Source organism: Chrysoperla carnea, chromosome 4 (assembly GCF_905475395.1).
Source record: "Chrysoperla carnea chromosome 4, inChrCarn1.1, whole genome shotgun sequence".
Taxonomy (NCBI): Eukaryota; Metazoa; Arthropoda; class Insecta; order Neuroptera; family Chrysopidae; genus Chrysoperla; species Chrysoperla carnea.
Genome location: NC_058340.1, coordinates 19,126,193 through 19,153,725, shown reverse-complemented (window position 1 = coordinate 19,153,725; position 27,533 = coordinate 19,126,193). Strand labels below are relative to the sequence as shown.

General features: G+C 28.4%; 1 protein-coding gene across 1 annotated transcript in view; it reads right to left on the bottom strand.

The window, feature by feature from the left end:
* Positions 1–1,005: 1,005 nt before the first annotated feature.
* LOC123297922 overlaps positions 1,006–27,533 on the bottom strand; it is a 67,790-nt gene continuing 41,262 nt past the window's right edge. Inside the window, exon 3 of the mRNA XM_044879754.1 lies at positions 1,006–1,068. Coding sequence (XP_044735689.1) covers positions 1,006–1,068 — 63 coding nt within the window. The remainder of the gene's footprint in view (positions 1,069–27,533) is intronic.

Below are 27,533 nucleotides of genomic sequence, written 5' to 3'. Positions count from 1 at the left end.
ATTCGACAGATGAATAACAAACAAAGTTCAAATACCCGATATAAATCACATGAAGAAGATTTCTTCAAAAGTTCAATAAACGAAATTTCTTTTCAAACAAATTATATTATAGGATAGGAATTGACATGCATTTTTTGCAAAAATCCAAACCTTATGATGATTGTTAGTTATGCGATAAGACCATACTTTTGATTCCTATATACTTGACTGGGAAACCCGACGTTTTCAGGATATCGCACCTTGAGCCGATGGGAAGGGCTAACTTTTATTTTTGATTGACCTCCTTACTGAACCACGCGGGAATACTTAAATTTTATGTCAAAGTCATCCAAAAGCCACTTTTTCAATAAAGTTTTTTTTAACTTCAAGAAATTAAAAGTTAAATTTTGGATACTGTCTCTACTGATACGATAGCACATAGATACTAAACCACTTTTATCAACTCAAAATAGGTATATGCCATACATCGAAAACGCCAGTATTCCCGGTCAACTGCAGAGGAAACAAATGTTCTGTATTTATTATCCTACCAATTATAAGGTGGGAAGGCTTTTTTACAGAAGAAATTCATGTCAACTCCTTAAATAATTTTTGTTGTTTGAGAAATGTTATAGTAAAATAACAAATTTATTTAAAAACCATATATCATCGATTAATGGATTTTAAAAATATATTATTTATTTATAATATTGTAAATTTCACAAGCCAATAATATTTGATGTTTTGATATATGTACATATTTCAAAACTATAAATTTTGGAATTCTAAGATATAAATACGTTGTTAAAGTTTATGGTTGTGTTAAACATATGATTTAAGACGTATTTAATTAACACAAAAATTGGAAAAATATAGTTTATTTGGCCAAAAGCTTACTCGTATTGAACCTGCCTAATAACAAGCTATTGGATTTTTCTTTAGAATTTTCAGTCCATCAAAGTTCAGTCCATCATTTTCCATCTGATTTTCGATCTCCTGAGACATGTTTTACTACTCATACCTAGCTTAACTACTATTTGGTGAAGTTTCTTCTTTTGCATTTAATGATGGTAAAATATAGTGTGATGTCTGAAAATGAAATTGAAAGTACTCAAAATTTAATCTTTTCTTCGAAAATGAGTTAAATTTGGTACAGTATTTTTCAAAATATATACAAACAAGCAAAGTTGACTTTAAACGACGACAAAGTTAGAGAGCGAAATTAAAATTGATAAAAAAACGACATTATAAGCATTCAAAGATTGTTGTACCATCTCTTTTTATCAAAATATTGTATATATAATCTACAGAGTGGTACATTGCAATGACATCACCAAACTAAATCTTTCACTTTGTTTAATTAGGAATTTTAATCTTTAATATTTTGCATACTCCTAAATATTTTCAAAAACTGACGTCAATTTCTGCCTATCCAGTGAAAATTCTTCAGCTGAAGTGATAAAAAAAATTTAGTTATCCCTATTAGCAGCGCTGTTACTATTAACCTTTCGTAAATGCAACATATTTGGCTCGCTATAAAACAAATGACCTGAAAATCATTGCCTCCAGGTCAATATTTTTTCCTGGCCAAGATTGGTTACAAGAATTTTTTCTAGAATGTTTCATCAAGCGTCAAAATCAATTTAGAATAAAGTAATATTTAATGTAATATTTTACAATCAAAAAACTTTCCCCATTTGTATATAGTTTTGTATTGAAACTATTGAACTGGTATTCAATGTGTACCTATCTGCATTGACCCTGATTATTACTTTCATGTAATGACAGACTTTATGATTAATAGAGATGCACTTTATAATAGTGATAATTTATTTTTTTCTGTTTATATTTATATTTCTTTTTAATGCAATTTATTTAAATCATTTTTCATGGAGATGCCATCGTAATGTCATTAATAAATTTGTTTTTGAAGTGGATGCTTGATATACTTATTATTAACACACCATTATGTAATCAGTAAATTAATAAATAGAAGAACACGAACTCTGCATCTACGGAATATATCAAACAGCTTTATAACAGCATTCATAAAAATATTACTACACAAGACAGAATACCACTTTATATCTTTGAATATTTTTTTTATAATAAAAGCTTTTATTATTAAAATTTTTTAGCCGTTGCACTTTTATAAACACAAGCCAAAACTCGCAATTGAAACGTATATAAATACACTCGTCATTAAATTAACTTTTTTACTTAAAGCCTTCTCCAAACTGAACCAATTTTGAGGATCATCACTTTTTTATTAGTTGTTTCGGGTACGGAATCCTAAACTGGCACTTAAAACATAGCTAAGAAAATCCACATCGGTTCATCCGTTAAGGTGCTACGACGCTACGGACAAACACACAGACATGTCAAATTTATAAAACCCCTGTTTTTTGGTTCCAGAGTTAAAAACAATGCATATAAGAAGTAAGCATTGTCAGATAACATAATAAAGTAATTGTATAATATTATTTTTATTAATACTGTACAATATTCATGATAATCTTTTAATGTCTTTAAATATATAAGTATAGCATTAAGATTTAAATGATTAATTACTCATTTGCTTAATTACAGACGCATAGCAGTAAAGTATTTTATAAACCTGATGCAACCCATCTTTATGTAAAATAAAGTAAAAACTTTCTCTGTGCTTTAGTGAATACCACTAGCAAATATTTTAGCATTGGCTTAATTCATGCTTTTTTCTTGCTCTAGCTTCTCACCCGTTTGTATTTAACTGTAATATAACTATAAAAGAAAATTTTCGTCTTTTTTAAACATTTTTATAGAATGGTATTTTCGATCTATCAACGTTCTTTTAGCGCTATCGTTAAAAATGAAAAAACTAGTACAATTTTTCGGTTATTCAATTACTAAAAGCTAAGCTTCTCTCATAAAGTATCTTTAATTATCGTTAACTTACCTATTATTTGGGATTTAATTATTTTTCAGCTTGGTATAATTTCTCAGAGAGCACGACATCTTGTTGTGCTAATTTTCTTAATCAATTAAAAGAAATTGAATCGAACAATTAATTTTTTACTTCATCATTCACGCATCTTATAAATAAATTACTACTAAACATCATGGAATTCAGCTGTATGTCGGTAATCACATAAAATAATAAGTAAAACAAGTTAAGGAAATTTAATATTCATGGTGTTCCAGTGTTTTTTATCATTTTAACCTCCGAAACAAAAAAGGGGTGTTATAAGTTTGACCGCTATGTGTATCTGTCTATGTGCTGTTTGTGTGTCTGCATAGTAGCGAGTAAACTGATGAACTGATTTGGATTTTTATTGTTTCGTTTGAAAGGTACTTTAATGGGGAGTGTTCTTAGATATGTTTCAAGTGCGAGTCTAGGGTTCCGTACCCGAAAAATTAATCGGGGGTTTTTTAAATTTTACTTATACTGTCTTTCTTTTTTTAACTTTCTTTTAACATTTTTTTTTTTAATTTTATAAAAATTTATAAAATCTAATAGGTACTACAGTATTCCTAATATAACAGTAAAATAGCGCTCATGCTTTTTTCGATTTTACTTTTATTAAAACTTTTCTTTTTTTTAAACTTCAAGTTCAACGTGGCATTAAAAAATGAAGTGAAGAAATAAACTTCATATTTACATTTAAATCATATTTTTGAATCTTGTAAGAAAAGACAGATTACACATATAAATATTATTTAGATGAGTATGTATATAACAGAATGAATATAGGTATGAATGTTTATGTGAATCTAGGTTTGTATGTATATCTAAATTATGTAAATATAATACAGAGTGCCTTATTTATGAATCACGTAACCACATAGGTGAGCAAACATTACCATAGGACAGCTTCACAAATGACTTTAAAAAAGCTGCAGGTTTTCAACTAGGTAAGAACTGGATAGCAATATTTATTAAAATTTGTAATGCAAAATGGGTGGGTTAAGTAGTTCTTATCTCACGGCACAATGCTGCCGGATACAAGCATCAATAAATATCCGCGAGTTCCATTAGCGAGCTACAAGTTGCTCCTCAAAGAGGATATCTTAAAAAGGCCAATTTTAGATGGAGGGAGGAAAGTACTTGTGGTACTGCAAGACAGATATGGTCGGAGTACAATTGTTGGCGTTCCAAAGATCTTATATCACTTCCAAGAACCTCTGGCTGAACGCCTGGGCTTGGCAGTGAGGAAGAGGAGACAATGTCTCACCTTCTCTGTCACTGCTCAGCTCTTGCCATGAGGATATAGACTTACTTGAGTCAGCCTCTCTTTGACGACCTCTCCTACCTGAAGTCTGTCGACGTCAAAGCACTCCTGCTGTTATTAAACAGCTCCAAATGGTTCATGAAGTAGTGGCGGGGGATCGACCAACCCTCTTTCAGTATCACAACGGACTCTATGGTCTAAGTGTGTCCCATTCCAGAACATCCACTCTAACCAAACCTAACCTACCTCACGATCGTAGATATTCAAAACAGCTGACAATATATCAATATGAACAATGAAAGCTACGGAGAACTACAATTCGTAAAGCACAAATTAATTTTTATAATATTATACAATTCAATGTTAGTAGGCGTGGGAAGTTCGATATTTGTTTAAATGTGAGCTAATTTTAAGTTATAGCACCGCAAGATTTTTATTATTTATGATAAAAATTATTAGTTTATAATTTTAAATCTTCATCCTAGCAAAGTCTTTTTTCTTAGTTTTCAACATTTTAGCTCTTTTTTTCTAAAACTTAAATTAAAAATATAAGTTTTCACCCTAACAAATGAAGCATCTTGTATTTACACGCCATGAATAACTCAGATTTCTACAGAATGTTTCATCATCAATCATTGATATAAAATTATTATACACTAAATGTTGACAAATTTATACAAAACCTGATGAATAATTTTATTTGAGGCCATTGTGTCATTATTAAATAATTAATTTTGATGAATGTTAGAATTATAAATCTGAGCTTCACGTTCTCATCTTTGATAATTTTCCATATTATATAAGATAAAATTACAATGAATATATGCTTAAAAATAACATCAATAAAGGTTGAACTTGAATCAAGATCAATTTTAAATAAATTTTTTATCGTCTCATTCTGATATTTTAAAAATTTTGTAATTGAAGAGGAGTATAAAAAATAAACAATATTCCGTTTGTACGATATTTATTTAATCTTTACAACATTTAAAAATGATCGAGAGGTGTCGTGGGACACCCGGTAGGAACTATATTGCTTGCGTACCCATGAAATAATTGTTGTATTAGTTTAAAAAAGTCACACTTCTGACTAAGTAGTCAACCCAATATGCGAGTACATTACGTTTGGTTTGATTAGGATGTTTATTATGACCTAACATAAAAATTGCATTGTACTTACTTTAAATTATCTCTGCTTTCTTTAACTTCTAATAACTTTCACAACTCAATTTTTTTAAATGATAAAACATAAAATTTTGAAAAAAAAATTCAAATTGACATTTATAAAATTATTATTGCATTTTCTCAAAATTCATGGCCACCTGAATCGATTGAAAAAGTATTAGTTTCCTAGGTCACCAGGATGTCAGTTTTAAATGCCTGTTGCACTTTAAAACAAATATCGCGCGATAAGGAAAATAGTTCCAATGACTAGCTCTAGATTTCATTACTACTTTTAAGAAGATCACCAATATGATGAATTCATCACGATGAAGCAAATTCTTGAAAATGTTTACCTCTTATAATATCTAACTAAACCCACGTAGTAAAACAGCATCTATCGGGACAAGAAATTTTGAACCTGTAAAGTATATCTTGTGTAAATATTAAACATTGCAGTATTATTTGAGGAATATCATGTTAAGTCGCAGAAACAAAGAGCTGAAGTTGAAAAATCTGAACAGTAGCACGGATTTGAATGCGGTTTTCTGCATTCGATTCGTCAGAGCGTCAGGAAATTATGTGACCTAAATTGATTCATAAGAAATGAAAAATATGCAATTTGAATAAATAATATGCATTTTATAATTACATTTTAAATTATCCGTAAATATATTAAATTTACAATTCGGTTAAGAGTGAGGAAAATCATTTCAAGCTTCTTACTCGGGAGTTTTTTGGATATTGAATATTGCTACAGAGTTGGTCTCCGAGGTACCTGGTGCTCGATTCTGTTTCGACCTCAAAAACATCCGAGTTACGAGTTTGGATCGATTATATAACGTATTTTAGGAAAACTCCAGGAGATGATGTAGATACGGTTACCCTGGAGGTTACCGTCTTCAAGGAACCCAAAAAGATCCGGGTAAAAAGTTTGGAATCATTTTCATCACTATTAACCGAATTCTGAATATAGTGCATTTATGGGTAATTTAAAATGCATGTTATTCCTTCAAATTCAAATTTAATTGAATGCAAAAAACCGCAAATCCGTCTAACTGTTCAAATTTTTCGAACTTTAACTGTTTTTAGAGTTTCGTTTCCGTGACTAGTTATATACTCAACTAAACTTATTTATAGTATAAACTTCAAATAGTATGTACTTTATAATAACGGAACTACATTTCACATTTATTATTATAAACATTAAACACACTGTATACACATACATATTTATACACATATAACATTTATAGAGTGTCGCAAAAGTAACTAGACGGCTCAAAAAGTTCCCAATAAAGTATTTTTCAAAAATAATTTAAACATTTGTTTATTAGACATATTTGTTTGATTTTGAAATGGCCATGTGAAAAATTTACGATTTTTTTGATTTAAAATTAACATTTTGTTTCATTTTGCTGACTAAAACTATTTGGCAGAAATCCTATGCAAAATTCAACCTATAAAGTAACATAAATGTTTAGTAAAATTATACTCTCATCTAGCTACCAATGCATTACTAGCTTAAAATTGATTTGCATCGTTGGTTGTACTTCAGATTCACTAAAAATCACAAAATAAAAAAAAAACTTTAAACAAAAAGAAATCCGACTTCAAAAGAAAAACTTTTCCAAAACAAATTAATATACACTAAAAAGTAAAAAAATAACGATAATATAATGTAGTTAAAATAATTGTTATTTTTTGAGTCGGTGTCAGCCAAGTTAATGTAGCTAACTGTTCTGTCAGAGTGGTTTCTTTGGTTGACACCAACTCCAAAAATAACAATTATTTTAACTACATTATATTATCGTAATTTTTTTACTTTTAGTGTATATTAATTTGTTTTGGAAAAGTTTTTCTTTTTGTTTAAAGTTTTTTTTTTGTCTTATTCTCCTAAACGAATCGGTTAAAACAAATTCCCATTTGAAATATTCAAGTAAGCATTTACTATTTAATTCAAAATCGTAAAAATATTCTCCTTGATTACCTGTGATATTTTCTAATAGATACTAGATTTCCTAGTTCCAAGACTGATATAATATATATGACACCCTCTATATGATATATCATATTGTTTAACAAACATTATGATAAGCTGAACTGTCTAGTATTTAACGACATTTTGATAATGCTCTTATATATAAAATATTCATATTATATGCTTATATATTTTATACTTATAAAAACATTATAATACATTATTTAATGTTTTAGGGAGTAAGTCAGTCACAGTAACTCTTGTACTTGTGAGTCAGTACAGTTCGTATAGATATATCACTATCAGAGAAGTTACTTATTTATTTAGATAAAATTAAGTGAGTTTAAAATACCATATTATAATATATAAATTACTTTAATATATAAGTTAATTTTTATTTAATTAAATATATTTTCATTATAGAAGTAAAATAAATTTATATAACAGTTGTATATAAATATAACTATTCTTTACATTATGGTTTTGAATGTGCGATGCTATCCATTCGCTTACATTTTTAACAAACGGGTTAACTGTTTCTTTTAATTTTGACATAAATTAAGTTAGTGATACCAGCATTTTTCTGTATAAAAGACTATGGCATTGCAATCGTCACATAAAAAGGCAGGTTTTAGAGCTGTTTTTTACTTTTCTATATAAAAAGTAGGTAAATTAAATTATAAAAATACTATTTTCCATAAGAATAATAAAAAGAATCATGATCATATCCCTACCCCTATCCTAATTTCTATACATTATAAATATGCAAGTAAGGATGTTTGTTTGTTTGTTACAATTTCAATCAATAATAATGAATGGATTTGAATGAAACTTAAGAATAATATATCACATAAATCAAAATAACACTTATAACCTATAATTTCTGAAGATAAAAAAATTTAATTTAAAAAATCGAATTTAGTTTACGACCTTTTAAAACGTCACCTATGATCATTATTTTGAACCATAAATTAAATATTTCTGTAAAATTTCAAAAAACATTGAAATTTGTAGTTATATTTTACGTGTGTGAAACAATCCCTACCCCTATTCCGAGTCTTATGGATGAGGATAAGTGAGAGAAGAAACAAAAAGAAACATAGTTCCAAAACTTATTTGAATTGTGCTTTTTAATAAAACAAGGTAGTGTTGTATGGTATCTTATCTAGTGTTTTATCCATTCAATCGCAGAGAATCATTTGAGACAGCTTTGTGTTACACCTTCACCTCTGGGGCTATTTCTAAGTAACGATACGTTATTTTCGTCTCCTTGTGCCCTATCCCGTTCTTCGTCTGACTGTGTCATATTCTCTGCAACCCCCTTACAAATATAACATTATAAATTCTAGACTTCTCCCTCTATAAATGCTTTACAATCCTGTTTTCGTACAATCCTTCTCCCTCCTGGCACATTTGTGCGCGATAAGAAGTGCCAATTTCTCGTCCCTCAGATATGATTTATTTTATTAATAGGCCTTATAGAATGTTAGCCTGACCTGTAACAAAAAAATTTTTCTTATATCTAGAAGCTTATCTTATTAGTTATAAATTTTTGTCATTTTCTCTATCTTGCACTATCCCTAGCAAATTCCTATGGAACTGTCATTTTGAAAAATAAATAAAATAATTAATTTCGAACCTTTGAAATTTCATCGAGCTATTTTCTCGTTTACGTAATAATTCAAAAAGAAGATACTCTTATAACATATCATTATGATTCCCATTATATTAATGAGAATAATTATTGAGACTTGAAAGAAACTATTTGAAATCAAGCAATTATAAACTGGCTATGAGAACGATTCAAATAAGGAAGCAATCGATAAATATTTAATACAATATAATAAATCAAAAAAAACAGAATATTAGATAGGCAAACAAAAAATTGAACAATATTTAAACAATAATAATCAAAGAGACAGACGAATTTGATAAGAATATTTGTCATATTGTTTCATTTTCAACGGATAGGCCTATAATGGAGAAATATTTATATGCCATCAAGTAGGTTCCAAACGAAACCATATTTTCCAAATTTCAGTCATAAGTGAAGTAAATTGAATGTCATTAATTTATCACCAGCTTAAACCAGAATTAAACTTCTTCCATAAGTAATTTCCAAAGAATGTATGATATAAGCTTAAGATCCCAAAGATTCAATCGAATCATTCGATTGGTCTTTTTCTGGTTCTTTTATCCTTTATCAAATGAGCAAAAACAATAGACTCGAAATTGCAGCAAATCTAATATGTATATTTCAAACAAAAATTGTTTGATGAATACAAAATAGAAGCTTTTATCTTGACGATAAATCGAACAAAGAACATTTCAATATCCGAGTAAATGCACGGGCAAGATTTATCATTGATGTGTCGAGTTTTCCTGTATACCAACTTGAGATTACCTTATACTTGTTTTTTCTATCAAATAAGAAAATAATAATACGCAATCTACTAAATGTTCATATCTATTTCTTGACACTGTGTACAAAGAATTATTCATAACGCATCCTTTATTTTTTTCACCATATATATATATGGTGAATGGTCCTTTTGTCGTGCATACTTAATGCACATTTAAGACTTTTATGGGTTTCTCATGGATGCCGTTATCAAAACTGGGCCAAATTGAAATGGGACCACACGGGAAGCAGCAGCTTTCAAATAGATAAAGAATCATCAAATTCGGTTTTCCCAGTCAAAATTTCTAACACACATTAAAAAAAATAAAAAATACAGGCGAATTGATAGCCTTCTCCGTTTTTGTTTGAAGTCGGTTAAAAATAAAAATGAATCTGGTATTTGCATGTCAATTTGAATGACAAAAAGTAAAAATTTATAATCCAAAATGAATAACATTTATGAATATAATTTTAATATTTTTCATTAAAATATTTATAAGCGTTTTGTTAAAATATATGAAATTATTGTATATATACATGGATTTTGTTAATGGCCATTGAATTCTAATGAATATTTGAATTGAATTGATAAATAATAATTATTGAAAACTATAGTTATTTCAATCATTGAAATTACTCAATAATCTACGTTTAGTCCGTCAGTCATATCATATCATACACTTGTTTATGGTATTCATAGTAATTATTAATTGCGTTTATAATAAATTATATTATAATCAATAATAATAATAATTTTCATATCTACTTGAAATAATATGTCAATAAATCCATAAGTTCATTATAATTATAATATAGGTAAATGACATTGCAATATCATACATTATAATCAGGGTCGGATTAACGTCAAGTATTACCCTATGCATATTCAAAAATACCTTAATAGCATAGCTATATCATAAAGCGTTATTTTTCTCTCATTATACGTTCCCATGATTAGATGCTCCTCCCTTAAGTTTTACAAGTACACATGACGTTGCATGAAATTACTTTTTTTTTATGGTTTATGTTTACTATACTATAACTTTTATTGAAAGCATTCTTACTGGTTTACATATTTTAACCTAACATATCATAACCTACAAGCTTACATATTTTCGATATAAAATCGTTTTTTTTTTATATGCAAAGAATTAATTAAATAAAATTAACAGTATTTACAGTAATTAATGAATATGATTATGATTATTTTGATTTTTGTCCAAAAATTATCCCCTTTTTCAATTTTGTACGTTCAAATTCATAAGTGAATTAAAGACCTGAGGGTGAAGAAGGAAAATTTTGTGCCGTTTTTAAAAACATGGAATAATTAAAAGAAATTTTTATTAAGTTCTTTTTTACTTAATTCAATCGATGAGATGTGTTTTGCTTAGAGATTATTAAATAAAATGTAATTTTCAATAATTTCGAACCCTAGTCACTATACGGCTATACGGCATACGCCTCTGTATGTATTTATAGGTTTAAAACATAATATTTATTCATAATAAATATTATACTTTGTTGATATCAATAACACCAATCTAATTATTTGAAATAATATTACGTGGGTATTAAATAAAAGTTTTTATCAGAAAATTTTGCATATGGTAATAAACTCTTCACACTTGAAGAAGAAAATCTTTATTGGCGACTCATATTATAGATATTTTTACGCCAAAATACTTTTATCATTAAGTAGGTAAGCTCATAAAAATGCAAACTTATTCTTAATATTTTTATCTGTAAAATTTAGAAATTCACTTAAGTTAAATAATGACATCAATTATTACTTTGATTTAAATTATTAAAACGTATGATATAATTAAAATTTAACATTTTATACAAATTTATTGAGAATGCGGGCAGGATAAAACTGATTTTGTGTTAACTGTAAATTAAACATTGCGTATAATTAAATTAATAAATACAACAAATTTATAAAATTAAGACATTTGTAAAGATTTAACATTTATAAAACTTTAGGAAATCGTTACAACATTAATTAGAGACAAAAGTGCATGCGTTAGGAGAATTTCTAAGTTTTTGAAGGATAATGTATTAAAAACCTCCTTTAAAAACCATAAAATACGATTAGAAATATTCAAAATAATACATTTGACCATACCAACTGAGCTAATAGTCGTCCTATTAGCTCAGCCGATTAAGGCGTAACCGATTCCCGCCGTCGCAACAAAATTAATTTAATTAATAGTTATGATGGGCTGGTGTAGTGCATGGTATATGCATGAAGGAGCTGATAAATGAAATTATCAGCGTAAAGGTGGTAAAACACATATCTGGTATCACAATGGGCTCTATAGCCTAAGTGTGTCCTTCGTGGACAGCCAGTATAACCTAACCTAATATAATTCATTTATACTGTAACAATAATGACGTCACATACCATGAAATTGCAATCATAGATTCAATTAAATTCTTTTGAGATACAAATATACAAAATCATCATCAGTCAGCCAAATTTAAAGATACAAAAATGATTCTCACAATATTTTTTAAATTTTCTTTTAAGTATACCAATTAGTGTTAAAAAGACAAATAGTTTAAGCGATTCGAAATTTCCTAATTTCGTCTCAGTACGTTCAAATTGAATCCAATTTTAGTAAACTAACCACTACCTACTAATTATTTCTTATCATAATGTTATGTAGTCATCAAAATTACACACATTTACAAAGTTTCAAATCGAAATGACAATTAGATAATGGTTGTCAATCTACTTCCTTAAGATTAGAAACTTATAAGTGCTTTTAAGACAATTGACTGTAGGGGAAAATTGGTAAAAATGATCCTACCCAACCAGATTCATCATAGTAATAAGGCTCTGAATTCTAGACATAGTCCGTCTGTCCGTCTGTCTGCCAACACGATAACTCAAAAACGAAAAAAGATATCAAGCTGAAATTTTTACAGCGTATTCAGGACGTAAAAAGTGAGGTCAAGTTCGTAAATGACCAACATTCTTCACTTGTTTTTTTAAATATTATTTTTGAATGTTTACTAAACATATTGCTGCAAAAGGGGATAAACATTTTTTTGGATAAAATTACAATGGAGAAAACAATCCCTCATTATACCCTACATTTTAATTGTGTGCCTTGAAGGTGATAATTCAGGTGGCCAAACCTGTCGGTGATATCGTTTATGCGACACAAATAAACAAGAAATATTTTACAGTTTTTAAATTTTTCCTGTAAAAACGCAATGAGATCATTTTGTCTCCCTATGTATCCACTTAAAATTATTTAGTGATCTATCGAGAAATACGACAATTTCTGACTAAACAATTAAAATAACATTATTTAATTATAAAAATAAATCATATTAACAACAGCCCCACTAATATTAGCGCTTTTTCTTTTATTCTTGAAATAATATGTCTGTCTGGCAATGATAATTTATGTTTGCTGGGCTTAAAATAGAATTTAAATTTTTCGGGAATGGACTGCTTACGGCCATATAGAAATCAACATTGTCGTGACGTTGTTAGTAGTTTTACCACAATTTTTTGTCCCATTTTATACATCATCAAAGAAACCATTACTACTTTGACGTTATGCTTAATTAAAACAGTTTTGCTGCAGGTGATCTTTTTCACCAAATCTCCCTTTATGTTAGCGAATGTTTAATAATCAATAAATCACAAACTATTCATCAATACGAATACCTACCACAATTATTATTGTGAATCAAGAGTAATAATTATTCTATTTAACAATTATTTAAACAATTCTACACAACAATTAAAATAGCATAGAATATAAAACGGCAGAGAAGGGGTGCAAAAAAAGAATTATGAACATATACGTAAAATGTAAATAATAAAAAAAATTTTAAAAAAATCAAAAAACCCGACTGAGTTAAATATAAACTGAAAAGAAATAAGCAAGTACAGCAGTTTACATTGCGACTTTAACATTCGGGACCCATTATTGTTAAAATTTGAGCCGATGTAGATTTTAATAGGTCCCGACTGTTAAACTCGCTATGTTAACTGCTGTACTTGTTTTTTTCTTTTCAGTTTATATTAGCTCAGTCGGGTTTTTTGATTTTTTTAAATAATTTTTTTCAAATTTTACTCTTAGTGAGGATTTTCAAATACCTATTCAACGATACCTCACCATAGTTTGTCGACTTTCATTTTTAGCCTGTGTATGTATGTTTGGTCTATCGAGGTGCTCTAGAGACCAAAAACGGGAACCGACTTAATGATTATTTCGTCAATCAATTTAGCTATTCAATGATACCCTACTGAAATTCATTTTTGTTGAATTTTCATTATTGCCATATCTTCAGTAGCACTTACAAGATTAAGACAAATCGATTGACGACAAAATTATCAAAATCAGCCGACGCGTTTGGCCTCTAGTGTGCCACATAGGAACAGATATAGACTGATAAACACATTACCACTCCTTTGCGTTGCTCAGTCGGGTAAAAAGAATGCTCTCCCATTTCACACACCATAATGTTATCAAGTGTGAAACGAAGAAAGTTTTTTAATTACATAGAAGTATAATTGCTGAAGCTTGAAAAACCCTATCATAAAAGCACTCGAACCTAATGTAACAAACTTGATATCGTTGAAAGAGGAACGTTATGTTTTACATATACGTGTGTTCCACATTTCATTGTTCATGTAAATTTCTTATATTTTATACAAAATATAGTTAACACAAAAAAAATTCAATGTGTGTATCATATAACCTCTGTATACTAAAAGAAAATGTTAAACTTGGGGACTGTCAAAAGGAGTGAAAACATAAAACTTTGGAATAACTGTGCCTGTTTCTGATTTTTTTTTAATTAAAATAGTTTGAATGATCAAAATTTCAAAACTTGTAAATTAGAATCATTTAAGTGAGTATAAAAAACAATTATAAATAATAAAAAAGAACGAGATGTATCGTGGAATATCCGGCAAGAACTGTAGGAAATTTGATTATTCACTTTGCAAACCATCGATATTGTAAGTTTCAATTTGCTTAAAACGTTGCCTACTTAAAAATTTGATGTATTTGTGATTATAGGACAAGTCATAATCTTTGTTTCTAAATTTCTATCTCAGTTAAGATGCTAATGTAAATATTTTTTATGACCAATATTTTCCGATTTCAAACTCATTAAGGTATGACTGGTACCTTCGTACGATCATTTTCCATCATCTACGTTTCCCGAATCTAATAAATAAGTGATTGACTACAAGTGGTTGGATTACAGATGTAAAATCAGTATAAACGGTTTTTGAAGCCTAAAACATCGTTACACGACACAATAATAGTTTAGATTTAGGAGTACGATTTAAAAGATGATCCGTCTTAGTTTGCATATAGAGGTATACAAATTTAGAGGTAAAAATAAAATAAAGAATTGAATTACTCATTTACATGCATAAAGTACATACTTATATTTATTATATACAACTTTTGTATAAGGATATTTTTTTGTAGATTGACATTTTCATATTAAAATAAACTTTTGTAAAGTTTTTCCAGTAAACATAAAACAAAGCTATTAACAGTGAACTTTGTAAATTTTTTCTGTGAAAATTCGTCAGTTATTTTATTTTCTTGTTTAAGTTTATTGAGTCGTTATCACACAAATTTTCTTGAAATTTCTTTTGTTTTTTAACAAGCAAGAAATGTTTATATCAACTTCTAAATTTTATTATCCAAAATGAATGATTTTCTTTTTTCAAAGTTTCCTACAGTGATTTTAAATTCTATATAATTTTTAGTAAAATATAGAGACAGATGGACCAATATGCCACGGAACGATGGACGCGTGCGTTTGAGAAAAAATCGATGGCAATGAAAGAAATATCTTTTTTTAGCGCGTTACTTTTCTAGAAGTTTCTAACCAGCACGAATATCTTGAATAAAAATGGATTCGAATTCATCGAGTAGAATCATTTTATTTAAGGAAAATTTGAACCTAGTAAAAACGATACCACCGTCAAAAATCTATTTTGAATAATAGTTCTTGAGTCATCAGCTTTATACGATACAAATGAACTGTCGTCGTATTTTGAAATCGACAAGCAAGGAGCTCAAAATAGCAAATCATCGCTACAATCAAAACGATCAAATTACCTTAATTAAAAGTTCATTTAAAAGGATGTTTGTTATTTGTACACTAAAAAAAAAATTCTTAATGTTAACCAATATGAGGTTGTCTCAACCTCATCGCGAGATCAAATATGGCGAATCGGGAGGCGATTGCGGCACAACTTCATTCATCGATTCGCTTTATTTACACGATTATATATTCTAACTAAGTACAATTTTATTTTCCATTAATAAAATGCATGGCTTTAAACTAAAATCAATCTCTTTCATGAAAGTAGTGATTTTGTTTATGTAACTTCAGTGATTTTGTATCAATGAGTTCCTATATTAAATTCAATTCCATTCTATTGTAAATACAAATATTTAGCTGTATTTGTTCAATATGAAACGGGATGAGGTTGACATTATTTTAATTTTTTTTTTCAGTGTACTTCTCCGGATATTAGTTACCCAAGGCCTACGTTTTCCGCTTTTAACCATTTATTCACATTCAAAATTTGTGCAATTCAAGAAATACAAAAGAAACATTTAATTAGGGCGAGTAGATCATTTTTTCAATGTGATGTCAAAAAATGTTGATTTTTTAATCTCCAATGATTGAAAGGAACATTAACATATATTTTATAGCTAACAGTTTTTTATTACGTTAAATACCATGTCAAATCAATCAACTACATCCAATATAACCAAATTTTAAATAAAAATAAAAACAAGAGAAACATGTTTAAATCGCTAACGGGTATTTTAAAACGATATCGTTTATACATTTTAAGGTACGTTAATTGAAATTAATGTGTTCAAGCATTTTATTAACGAATAAATTCTATTTTAATGCTTCCTTATTGTTATTTACCTCCGAGCTTTCTTGTACAATTTAGTATTCTTATCTCTGCTATTGGTTGTCGAATATGTTCCGAAGATATGAAAACATTAAGTCTTAAGATCAAAATCGTTAAAAATTTGAACTAAGGTAGTGGAACCAGGGATGGTACGGGTACGAATAATATCCCACATATTAAAAAGAATTCATTGACTAATTCATTTTTATATTTCGTGGGAATGCGTAAAAATTATCACCAGCAGAAAGGTAACCCCAGCTGTACACAAATACGCTACCATTTTCACGTTGAGTTTTATTTTTCATTGTTATATAAAAGATGTGCATGCTTTATAACTTGTAAATGTGAAATTTTTCAAAATTAAATTTTATTTTATTATAAGCAGCACATTTTGGTACCAAAACGTTTGGATATTGATATAAAGGTCGGTTTCTTTTTTTTATTTGATAACTAGTTTTAACAGTATTTTATGACCATTGAGTGAGGTTTCGTACGATGGTCGGATAGGTGGTTTCCTAAGAAGGCCCGGACCCAAGCCTTTCTAAGATTATGAATATTATATTTGATTACCCTCTAAGCAATCAAACATGTCTCACAAAATATTATGACTGAAAATAACAACTTTTTCCTTTTGTTAGAAATAAATATGATATATCTTAATTTTTACCGACTTGAAACAAAAACAGAGAAGGTTCTCAATTCGACTGTATTTTTTTATGTTATTTACCTCAGAACTTTAGATTGGGCGATACGATTTTGATGCATTGAAAGCTGGTGCTTCCCGTGCGGTCTCATTTCATTTTGGACCAGTTCTGACAATGGCATCCATGAGAAAACCATATAAGCCTTAAATTTGCATTAATTACCGGCAACCGATTTCAATGACTCTTTTTTCGTGACAAAATAGTTAGTGTACTTCAGATTCAATAAACAAATTTTTGTTTTGTGGAACTTGCGCGGAAGCTGCCTGATTATTGGACGTGGCGGTCTATTTAAGTGCTGGATTAGTGAGATTGGGCTGTATTTTCAAAAAAAAAGAAGAAGAAAGTATGAATATACAAGGCAGAAAATGATGACAAAAACAATCACATCAAATAGATTTGATATATCCACAAGCAACCATGTTAAAAATTATTATCCTTTCAAATTAATTGGAAAAAAGTCTCATTAAAATTTAGATTAAATTTCGACCAAAAACAAAAATACGCAAAAAATACAATTACATAATTGATTTTAACAATGTATATTTCACCTTCTATCGATGTAGTAGCTAAAATTTTAGTCACTTCCTCCTGTTTCCTCAATCTTTCAGGCAGTTCAAGCTCCCATGGCAGTAACAAATACGTCAGTAAACATCGAAAAATAAAATAGTGAAATGAGTGGAAGTAAAAAAAAAATAAATAAATAAAACAAGACTTAGGAGGAATATAAAAATTAACCTGCTTTTTGGTGCTTCCGAATACCTAAATATTTAAGATTAATAATTAATTATAATTAAGATACATTTTTATTTCAAGTTTCAATTCATTGTTCTGAAACTGTATTTCCTTTTGATAAACAATGTATTTCATAAATTTTATTAATTTAAGACATAAGTTTTGTATGTTGCTCGCACTTGTTTAAATCTCGACGATTCTGCGCTTATTTGTTACTGTTGGGAGAACTTGGACGATTTAAGGTATTTTAACGTACTTTTTTTTTATTCATTTATTGTCATCTTACCGTTTGTAGTACTTAAACGTAGGTATAATCTTTTATTCAAATAAGTTTCTACGATTTACATTTAAAAGTATTTATATACATTAAATATTATAAGAAACAATATTTTAAACATATATATTAGAATTAATTTTTTTTTCTTATAATTCATGTACAACGTAAAACATTTTACAAAACCACACTCTCTAAACTCTCTGTGTTTTATATATGAGTGCCGTGAGCCGAGTAGAAATGAATGTTCAAGTAGTATTTTATATGGATATATATATATAGTTGGTTTTAAATGGCAATATGTCTCATTAAAAGTAAACACTTTAGCTAACATCATCACAAAAAAATTTTGTTTACTTATCCAACAAAGAAATTGAAGAAAACTGTGCATTTTAATTAGACATTTTAGACGAAACATACCAAATAAATTTAAAAAAAGAAAAAAGCTATGGGATAGAAAATAATTATTGTTAAATTATTATTTTCCATGTTCTCAACTTAACGGTGTTATTACTTAAATACCTTCATGACGGAAATTTATTCATCTTTTATGTTTTAAATCCAAAATACCGTTTGAATTGTCCGGTTAAGCAGAACGTATGAACGGGTGAACAATGAACGGGTAAGAATTAACATTTAGCTTGCTGTTTTAAATAATGATTTTTCTAAAACATAAAACTATATTAATCTGTTTAATCTTAAATTTATATCAGATAAAATATCAATATCGGGTAATTCTTTTTCAGTGGTATTACGGATGCATCCTGGCGGTAAACTTGCCTTTACTTCACTCGTTAAAGAGATAGCAATCTTAATAGGTGGACCATTTGGTTCTGCTCGGTTTTCTATATTGTTAAGACCAGAATTGTATGTAGTGTAGCCCATTGCATTTACCGCAGTCGCAGAGTGATCAAAGTGCCTTTTTCACCAGATGTCTTTTAGTTTTTACTGTATGAATAAATTGTAATATTTGTTTAAAAAAAGACTAATTTAGTAGTTAACAGAATATGAGAGTATATTACGTTTGGTTTGATCAGGATATTTATTATGACATAAAATAAAAATTGCATTGTACTTTAAATTATCTCTGTTTTCTTTAACTTCTAATAACTTTCACAACTAAATTTTTTTAAATGATAAAATTTTAACAAAAAATACAAATTGACAATTGTAAAAAGATTTTCTCATTTTCTTAAAATTCATGGTAACTTGAATCGATCGAAAAAGTTATAGTATTCTAGGTAGCCAAGATGACGATTTTTATGTCTGTTACAGTGTTTTGGTTTAATTCCCAACCAGCAAAAAAATATCGTGCAATAAAGAACATAGTTCCAAAACAATCCCAATCTGTAAACACTGAAACAGTTATTTTGAGACACTTTATTTCTACATCCACATAATATACAACATTAAAATAAGGTTTTTCTAAAGCAGCGCGCTTATAAAGGTTTTTTAATACACAAAAACAAATAGCTTGTTGGTTCTTGGTTTTTTATTTAATATAAAATATCTAATTACGACACAAAAGAAACGAAACCGCCAAATTAATACAGAGCGATAAGCTCAACAACATACTTAAGTACCATAAAAATATTTTTTGTTTTGTTTTTTTCAAGTAGGTACAACACACACTCATACAAAACTCATGTGTGATATGGAGCGATGAATTGTTCAAATTTCAATTTGAATTACTATGGTTTTTATAAACGCCGCGTTATCAATTTGTTGTTATACATAGGATCGAATGGTATTAAAACGATAGACCGTGAGCCAGTTTTTAAAAATTTTGAAATTCTTTTACTATTTGAAATATTTCATATATAGCAAATTTATTTATTACTATACCATGTATATATGAAATATATCAAGGTATACTAAGTTCCGTCCCAAGTTTGTAATGCTATAAAATATTAAGGCTACGATTAAAATTTTGGTATATAAAATCACCTAATTTCCGCTTGTCTAGCTAAAATATTTATAGCGTGCTCAGGACTTTTAATCCTTTCGATAAATTTCTCTTCATATTTAAGGCAGACATAAAAAAACGTCGAAAAGATTTTATTTGCTAAATATAGTCGATACTACAAAAAACTGTCTTCAACATTTTTGTGTTAAATAATCTGTCTATAAACTAACTGAATAAAATTTAGAAACGTTTTCATCGCAGGTGTGGTGTCATAATCTTTAATAATTCAATCACGTGATTTGACCGCTTTCCTACAAAATCACATTGACAAAAACAGCAAGCTCTGTAGTAATTATTATTTTTATTTTTTTGCTTACTTAAGGCTAGTAGGCTAGAAATTTAAAAAAAAAAATCGATTTTTTGGGTATATTGTAAAGGTAAAGGTTAGAAAGGCTTGGGATATTAATTATTTATACATTTAAACAAGATTTAAATGAACATCTATTGCCGTGAAAAATAACGAGCCAATAGCTACAGATTTAACTTGAATTTACATGATTTCTACCACCAAAAACAACTGTTTTGCGAGTCAATTTCAAATATTCGACATCAAACGTGTTTCTTTCATCAAAAATTACACTTCTTGCTTTCAGGAATAGAATATCCTGCAGCATGTGAGCTGATGTTAGCGCTGTATTTGTAAAATGCTGAAGTAAAAGTAAAAAACAAAACAAATGAGAAGTACGTAAAACTACAATGTAAAATTAACATGAGAAAAAGTTTTCTTGAAACAAAAACCAAACTTTTCACCTCGATCAAAATGTTCATTGTGTAAACGACAAAAAAACAAACATCTATATTTCAAAATTGTTATTTACATGAAACATTTACAGGATATTGTGTTGTTTTTATTGGAAATACTTTCATCATTGAATTTTCCAAACATGATATACCCAAGGGAATTTTTCACTTAATGTAGGGATAGAAAGTAATTCAAATATTGATCCCTTCAGTTGCTTAAAATGTTTTCTATTTCTATGTTGATTTTCAACAATTACAATATAATATATTGATAATATCTGACCCGGCAAAGGTTGTCTTGCCATGTATATTATTTCTAGAAGACATTTTTGAAGTTCAATAAAATTAACTGTCTACTATAAGTGTTCGGGGATGTACTTTTAATCGAAAGCATTATAAACAATAAAAGTATGATGTTTTTAGGATAATAAATTAATGTTTATTAAAGTAACGAATATATTTTAAATTAAAATTATTGATTTCTATCTAAACATCAAAAATAATTCTTCATATTTTTACTATTAATTATAGCAGTTCTCTATATATATATAGAAAAAAATCTCTCACCGAAAACTGTATAGTGAGTAATACAGGAGACTGACTTCGTTCTCATCCCTACTCCGTGATGTTTGCTGGAAGAGAGGTGGGCAACAGTAGACATCTAGCGGGGATAACTGATAGATTGATAGCTGATCGGTTATCGACCGGCGAAGGCGGAAGATCAAATTGAATTTAGAAAAAAAACATAATTGAAGGAAATTGATCGTAGAGGGTTGAAAATTCAGGGTTGTATGTATTTTCTAATGCTGTATCATAAAAAAAAAAATTATTTAGAAATTAAAAAAAATTAGGGGTGGACTACATTCAGGGGGATGAAAAATAGATGTCGTCTGATTCACAGACCTCCCCAATATGCACACAAAATTTCATGAGAATCAGTCAAGCCGTTTCGGAGAAGTTTAACCACAAACACCGCGAAACGAGAATTTTATATATAATATAAAACAAAACAGATATGGTATAAAATAATCATTTAAACCTCAGAGGGATTTTATATTTTAATTTAAATAGGAATTTTAATTGGATTGTTACAGATCATTCAATCTTTTGATACTCACAACAAGAATAAAGAAGAAAACTGACTGGTGTGTAGGGTTACAGAGATTTGGATATCTTGCCCTCGTTATCAAAATGTTTTAAATAACGCTGCCGACATTTGCATCGATTTGAACATCCATTGTAATTTAAATTAAATCTGCCAATTCTTAGTTTGCACGATGGTGACAATTCTATCTCTAGAATCGCTTTTTGTGTCAAGAATAGCAAATGCAAGCTTGGGAAAAAATTAAACTTGTTTGTTTAATTGTCAGTCCTGAATATGTTATGATTTTTTAAATTAGTAGACTTCTTCTTAATTGATTTAGAAACCGATATGCAATTTTCGATAGGTAATATTGCAATTCCAAAATATTAACCATTTAATGAAAAAATTTATTAATATAGGTTTTTCTTTAAAGGATAAACTAACTTCCTTACCACAAATAGTAATCGTATCGAATTGGAAAGTATTTGAAACTTTATTGATGCACCGCGAAAGAATTTTTTTTTTTTGGAGTGGGAGCTTTGGGATGAAACTGTTTTTTACTGAAAGTAAAGAAAGACAAAACAAAATATTTTTAATGTATAATTAAGGAAACACAGATTTTAATATAATTCTATTTTCGTAATTACTCTGCATTCATAAATTTTAATCCCTACTAGAAATATTCATTTCCTTTAAGGCAAAGATTGTTGATCTAGGAACCTAGCTTTAATAGTACACTTCCTTTGTGTGTAAAAAATTAAGAGAATTACTTTTTTACAAGAAGTGAAGGTGATAATTTGACTCCCTTTTGCGTGTGTTTATGATACCTTTCAAGAGTATCAGCCTCTTTCTTGCAAATTTCCTGCAACGATTGTTTTCTTATAATAAGAGAGACAAGACAAAGCATTCTAAAACAAAGAACGTAATTTCATTTTTGTAATAGCTGTCCTTTCAAAAATATGAAACTGTACGCAAAAACGAAAATTGAGCCTTTTACGTTATATTATTACAATTAAAAATTATTTTGATCCTTTTAGCCTATGTTTGAATGAGAAACGTGGAGATATTTTATTTATGAGTATTCGACTTGCAAGATGCCAGAATTGCCTCTCCCACATTGTCTCGACTTGTGAAAATTTTCTGTCATCTAGTTTTAATAGCTAAAGATTCTATTATCTTGAAAAAAAATTTTTTTTAAAACTATTTTTGTTGCTGTTTAAAACAAATAAGTAGAATTAAATTCTTTCACTGGATCAGCTGATAAAAGAAAGAAGAATAAACACAGTAACAAAAACAAATATTATTAAATTGGCAGATTTCATCTGTCAAAAACTGTTATTGTTAAATTTATTAAATATTTTATATATTATATTAAATATTAATAATAATTAATAATAATATAATATTAATTATTATTATTAAATATTCTGAACGTACGCAAGATTTAACGTAATTTTGTCCGCATCGAGCACTATGATCGACTCTGATGATCGACCATATAGTGTGCTTTCTGTCAATAGGAATTGAAAAATTTAACATATGAATATCGAACTATTATGTCACATTTCTTGAACATGCCCGTCTTTCTATAAATATTTATCGAATAGCAGGATTCTTGTATCGACTCGTCTCTGGTTGGCTTATTCTCACACCGCTTATATCGTCAATCATAAGGTCATTGGTTTTTAAAATAATTATGTTAAAAAAAAATAATAATAACATAAATTTATGCAAACACAAAATTATTATTGTAAAATTGAAACGTCTTAGTGTAATCAATTAATTATTGTATATGAGCATCTCGTGCTTATAATAGCATCAGACAATTTTAATGACTATTGGTACAGACGTTGTATTATTGGTCGCATTGAGGTCATGACATAGACATTCATCATATAATCCACATATCAAACTATAAAAAGTTTTATTTTCCATATATTTACATTACTATTCAATTTGTTCAATGCATATATTTAAAATAGTTATTGTTTTATTTTATGTCTATAAACTGCAATTATCTAAATTGGCATTGTGGCATTCTCTTCAACGATAAATAAGAAGAAATATATGCGTGTGTAGATATGTAGACATAAATCAACGACAGATACAAACAAATATAAGTGATTTATTTGTAGGAGTATATTTTTCTATTTTCAAAAATTACTTCCCCATGTATGAAACTGATCGAATACCCACCACAACAGTTTCTTGAATTTGGAAGGCATTTCGTGGGCATAAAGTAACAAAAACACAATTCCGAATTAAAATTTTCTTAAAAAACGAGTAAAACAAACAATTGGCAGAGTTAGCTGTTAAAATATCCAGTATAGAAAGTGTTTCTTCATGCCAGTGCTTGCATTATTTTAATAACTCTGGCAAATTTTAAAAACACGATTATGGTGGCCCACTATTTTTAATAGTTTGCAAGATTGGTCCTGTGGACACGAGATCCAGTCTATATTACCCATTTAAGAACTCAAACTTAATTTTCCCGTCCAGAGGACACTATAAAAATTTCAGTGTGGTATATCTTTCCTTTTTTAGTTATCGTGCTTACGGACGTACGAGGCTAATTAAGTGATTTTTGAGAAAATATAAATATGAAACTCGAAAAAAGGAATGACCCTCTACGAAATTGCTAAAAAGTATAGAAAAATGCTCTCGACAATCTTAAATAAAAACTGTTCGACGGCATTGTTTAAAGCTTACTCAAAGAAGTTAAAAACAAAAATTTGTCCGATCTGGTCCAGAGAGTGGGGGGCCACCCCTTCTTGGGGATGGAAAAGTTTATGTTAATATGACAACGGGAATCGATAGAAAGGTAAATTCTAAGCAAAAAAAGTCATTGAAGTATATTTCGAAAAGTCAATACTCTCCGAGCTATGGGCAATTGAAATTCGTCAAATTTTTCAGTTACTGGCGTTAAATACTCCGAATTTCAATCGCCAATAGCTTGGACAGTGTTGACTTTTCGAAATATGTTTCCATAACATTTTTTGCTTAGATTATTCCTAAATCGATTCCCATTGTCATTTTCAGCATAATTTTTTCCACCCCCGAAAAAGGGTGCCCCCCCCACCCTGAACAAAATCGCACAATTTTTTTTAAACTTTTTAATGTTATCCTTTAACAAGGCAGTGTATCCCTGGATTCCGAGGTAAAATTCTAAATACTCTCCACTAATAATAACTAATTTTCATGGAATCGGTTTCATAAAACTATATGAATGGGTATTATTTATAATGACAAAATCTATCTATCTAACTTTCTTGCTTGTTTAAGTTGTTGGTACTCAAGGCACTAATTTATATTGATGAGGCTTTATTGGGTATATAAACCATTTCAATTACCACTTCTTCAAAACAACATAATTAACCAAAACAATTATTAGAGTGGATAAGTGTTAATCTTATGCTCGAACAGGCTTCAACACAAAACATTCAAAATAATAATCAGGAAAGCAACAGTTGAAATATATTTTACATATTTTCTGGAATTTTCTTGTCAATAAGACACATATTTTTTGAAACAGTATAATAGTAAAAATAATAATAATATACATAATATTAAGACTAATATTATAGATATATTATATTTGCTTTTGTTTTGAAATTGAAAAGGCTGTTTTTAAAAATATGCTGTATAATAAATTAATGTTCACAAAACATTGGTACAACCAACAGGCACTCTATTCATAAAGGTATATAATATATCCATATAATGTAATATTATGTATATTAAAAAATACACAAATATTTTTATATCCATTATTTAAATCACTGCAAATATAGGGTGCAACTTAAAAAGAGGAAATTTAAAGTAGAATTTTATCATATTTTTTTAATACATGGGAAATATGAAAGAATGATTTCTTTTTCATTTTTTGTCTACACTATTGTTGATTCAAGTATGTGGTAGACAATTTTTTGAGGGAGCAACATAGACTTTTCGTGAACAGAAATGAGTAATAAATAATTTTCTTTCCATCTTTTGTCCCTGGATCTTTTGGTTTTTTTTTTTTTTTAATATTTGTTATACATTTTTTTAATATTTTTTTTCAATAATATATCAAAAATTATAATCTCCTAATTGTCAATTTCTAATTTCTTTATATTTTGGGTCAAAATTATTCTAGTATTTTCGTTTTAATCCAAATCGGAGTCAATAATTTTTCCACAATTGTTTGCAATTTTTGTAATGGAAGAAAATGTTGAGGAAATTTCTTGTTCTGGAGTTTGATTAAAATCCTGAAAAAGCCTCTCAAATCAAAAACATGGATTTAATCGTCAAAGGCGCGAGGATTTCTGTTAGTCCTAATTATAAACAAAAACACCAAAATGGGTGTTTGTTTATGACACCCAGCCCATAAGATATCAGACGATATTTCAAAAACTAATCGTTAAAGGAATCCAATTTTTATATTTTTTGGGTTGAAATAAGTACTTAAAAAAAATGTTTTTTATTCAAATCGGAAACAATTTTCCGATCGTTTGTAAATTTTTTAAGCAGGAAAGAATTATAAAAAATCAAGAAAATCCCCAAAATTTATTTTGAATTGTTTTAAGATATTTTGGGATTGTTTTAAGATATATCTTGAAATCCTGCGAGAAAAAGCTTCTTTTTTTTCAAAGCGATTCTTCAAGAAATATTCATCTAAATGGATTTTGATGGATACATTCATTTAAATGGATTTTGGAACTATGTTCCTTCTCGCACGATATTAAAACTTTTTCAATCAATTCAGGTTGCCATGAATTTTGAAAAAATGAAATGCAATTTTGGAATGTAAATGTTTATTTTTCTTGTTCATACAAACTTTTCTAATAAGTCATTTGTGGATTTATTATATCATAGCATATTTATTTCAAAACCCTTTGTCCTTTAACTTTCGTGTAACTTTTGACCTTCAAATGTGTTACTTTCGACCCGCCAACGTGGTTGAAAGTAACAACTTACGAATTTTAAGTCTATGTGATTCATACAAAACATACAATTATAATGAGATACTATTGTGAAGAGCATGCACGGAATTTATATATGGATATAATTATTTCATTAAAATACTAATACCTAAACAGAAACTAAGGTGAAAGTACAAAATATTACTTTTGTACCCGGTCTCCCCCGGTCTCCCCCTACTCACACATTGGGTTGATTACTAAATCTGAAGTATGTTTTTTTTAAACGTACAATTATTTCATACAGTAAAAAGAAAAAGTAGCTATAAAATTAAATTCTTAAAAGAATCAAACAAGTATATGACTTCTAAAATTAAAACCTTTGATTTTCAGAAAAATATCTTGTAAATAAAAAAAAAGTAACAACTACATCTATAATGTAACAAGGTACGAAAAGATTATAGTTCCTACTTGGT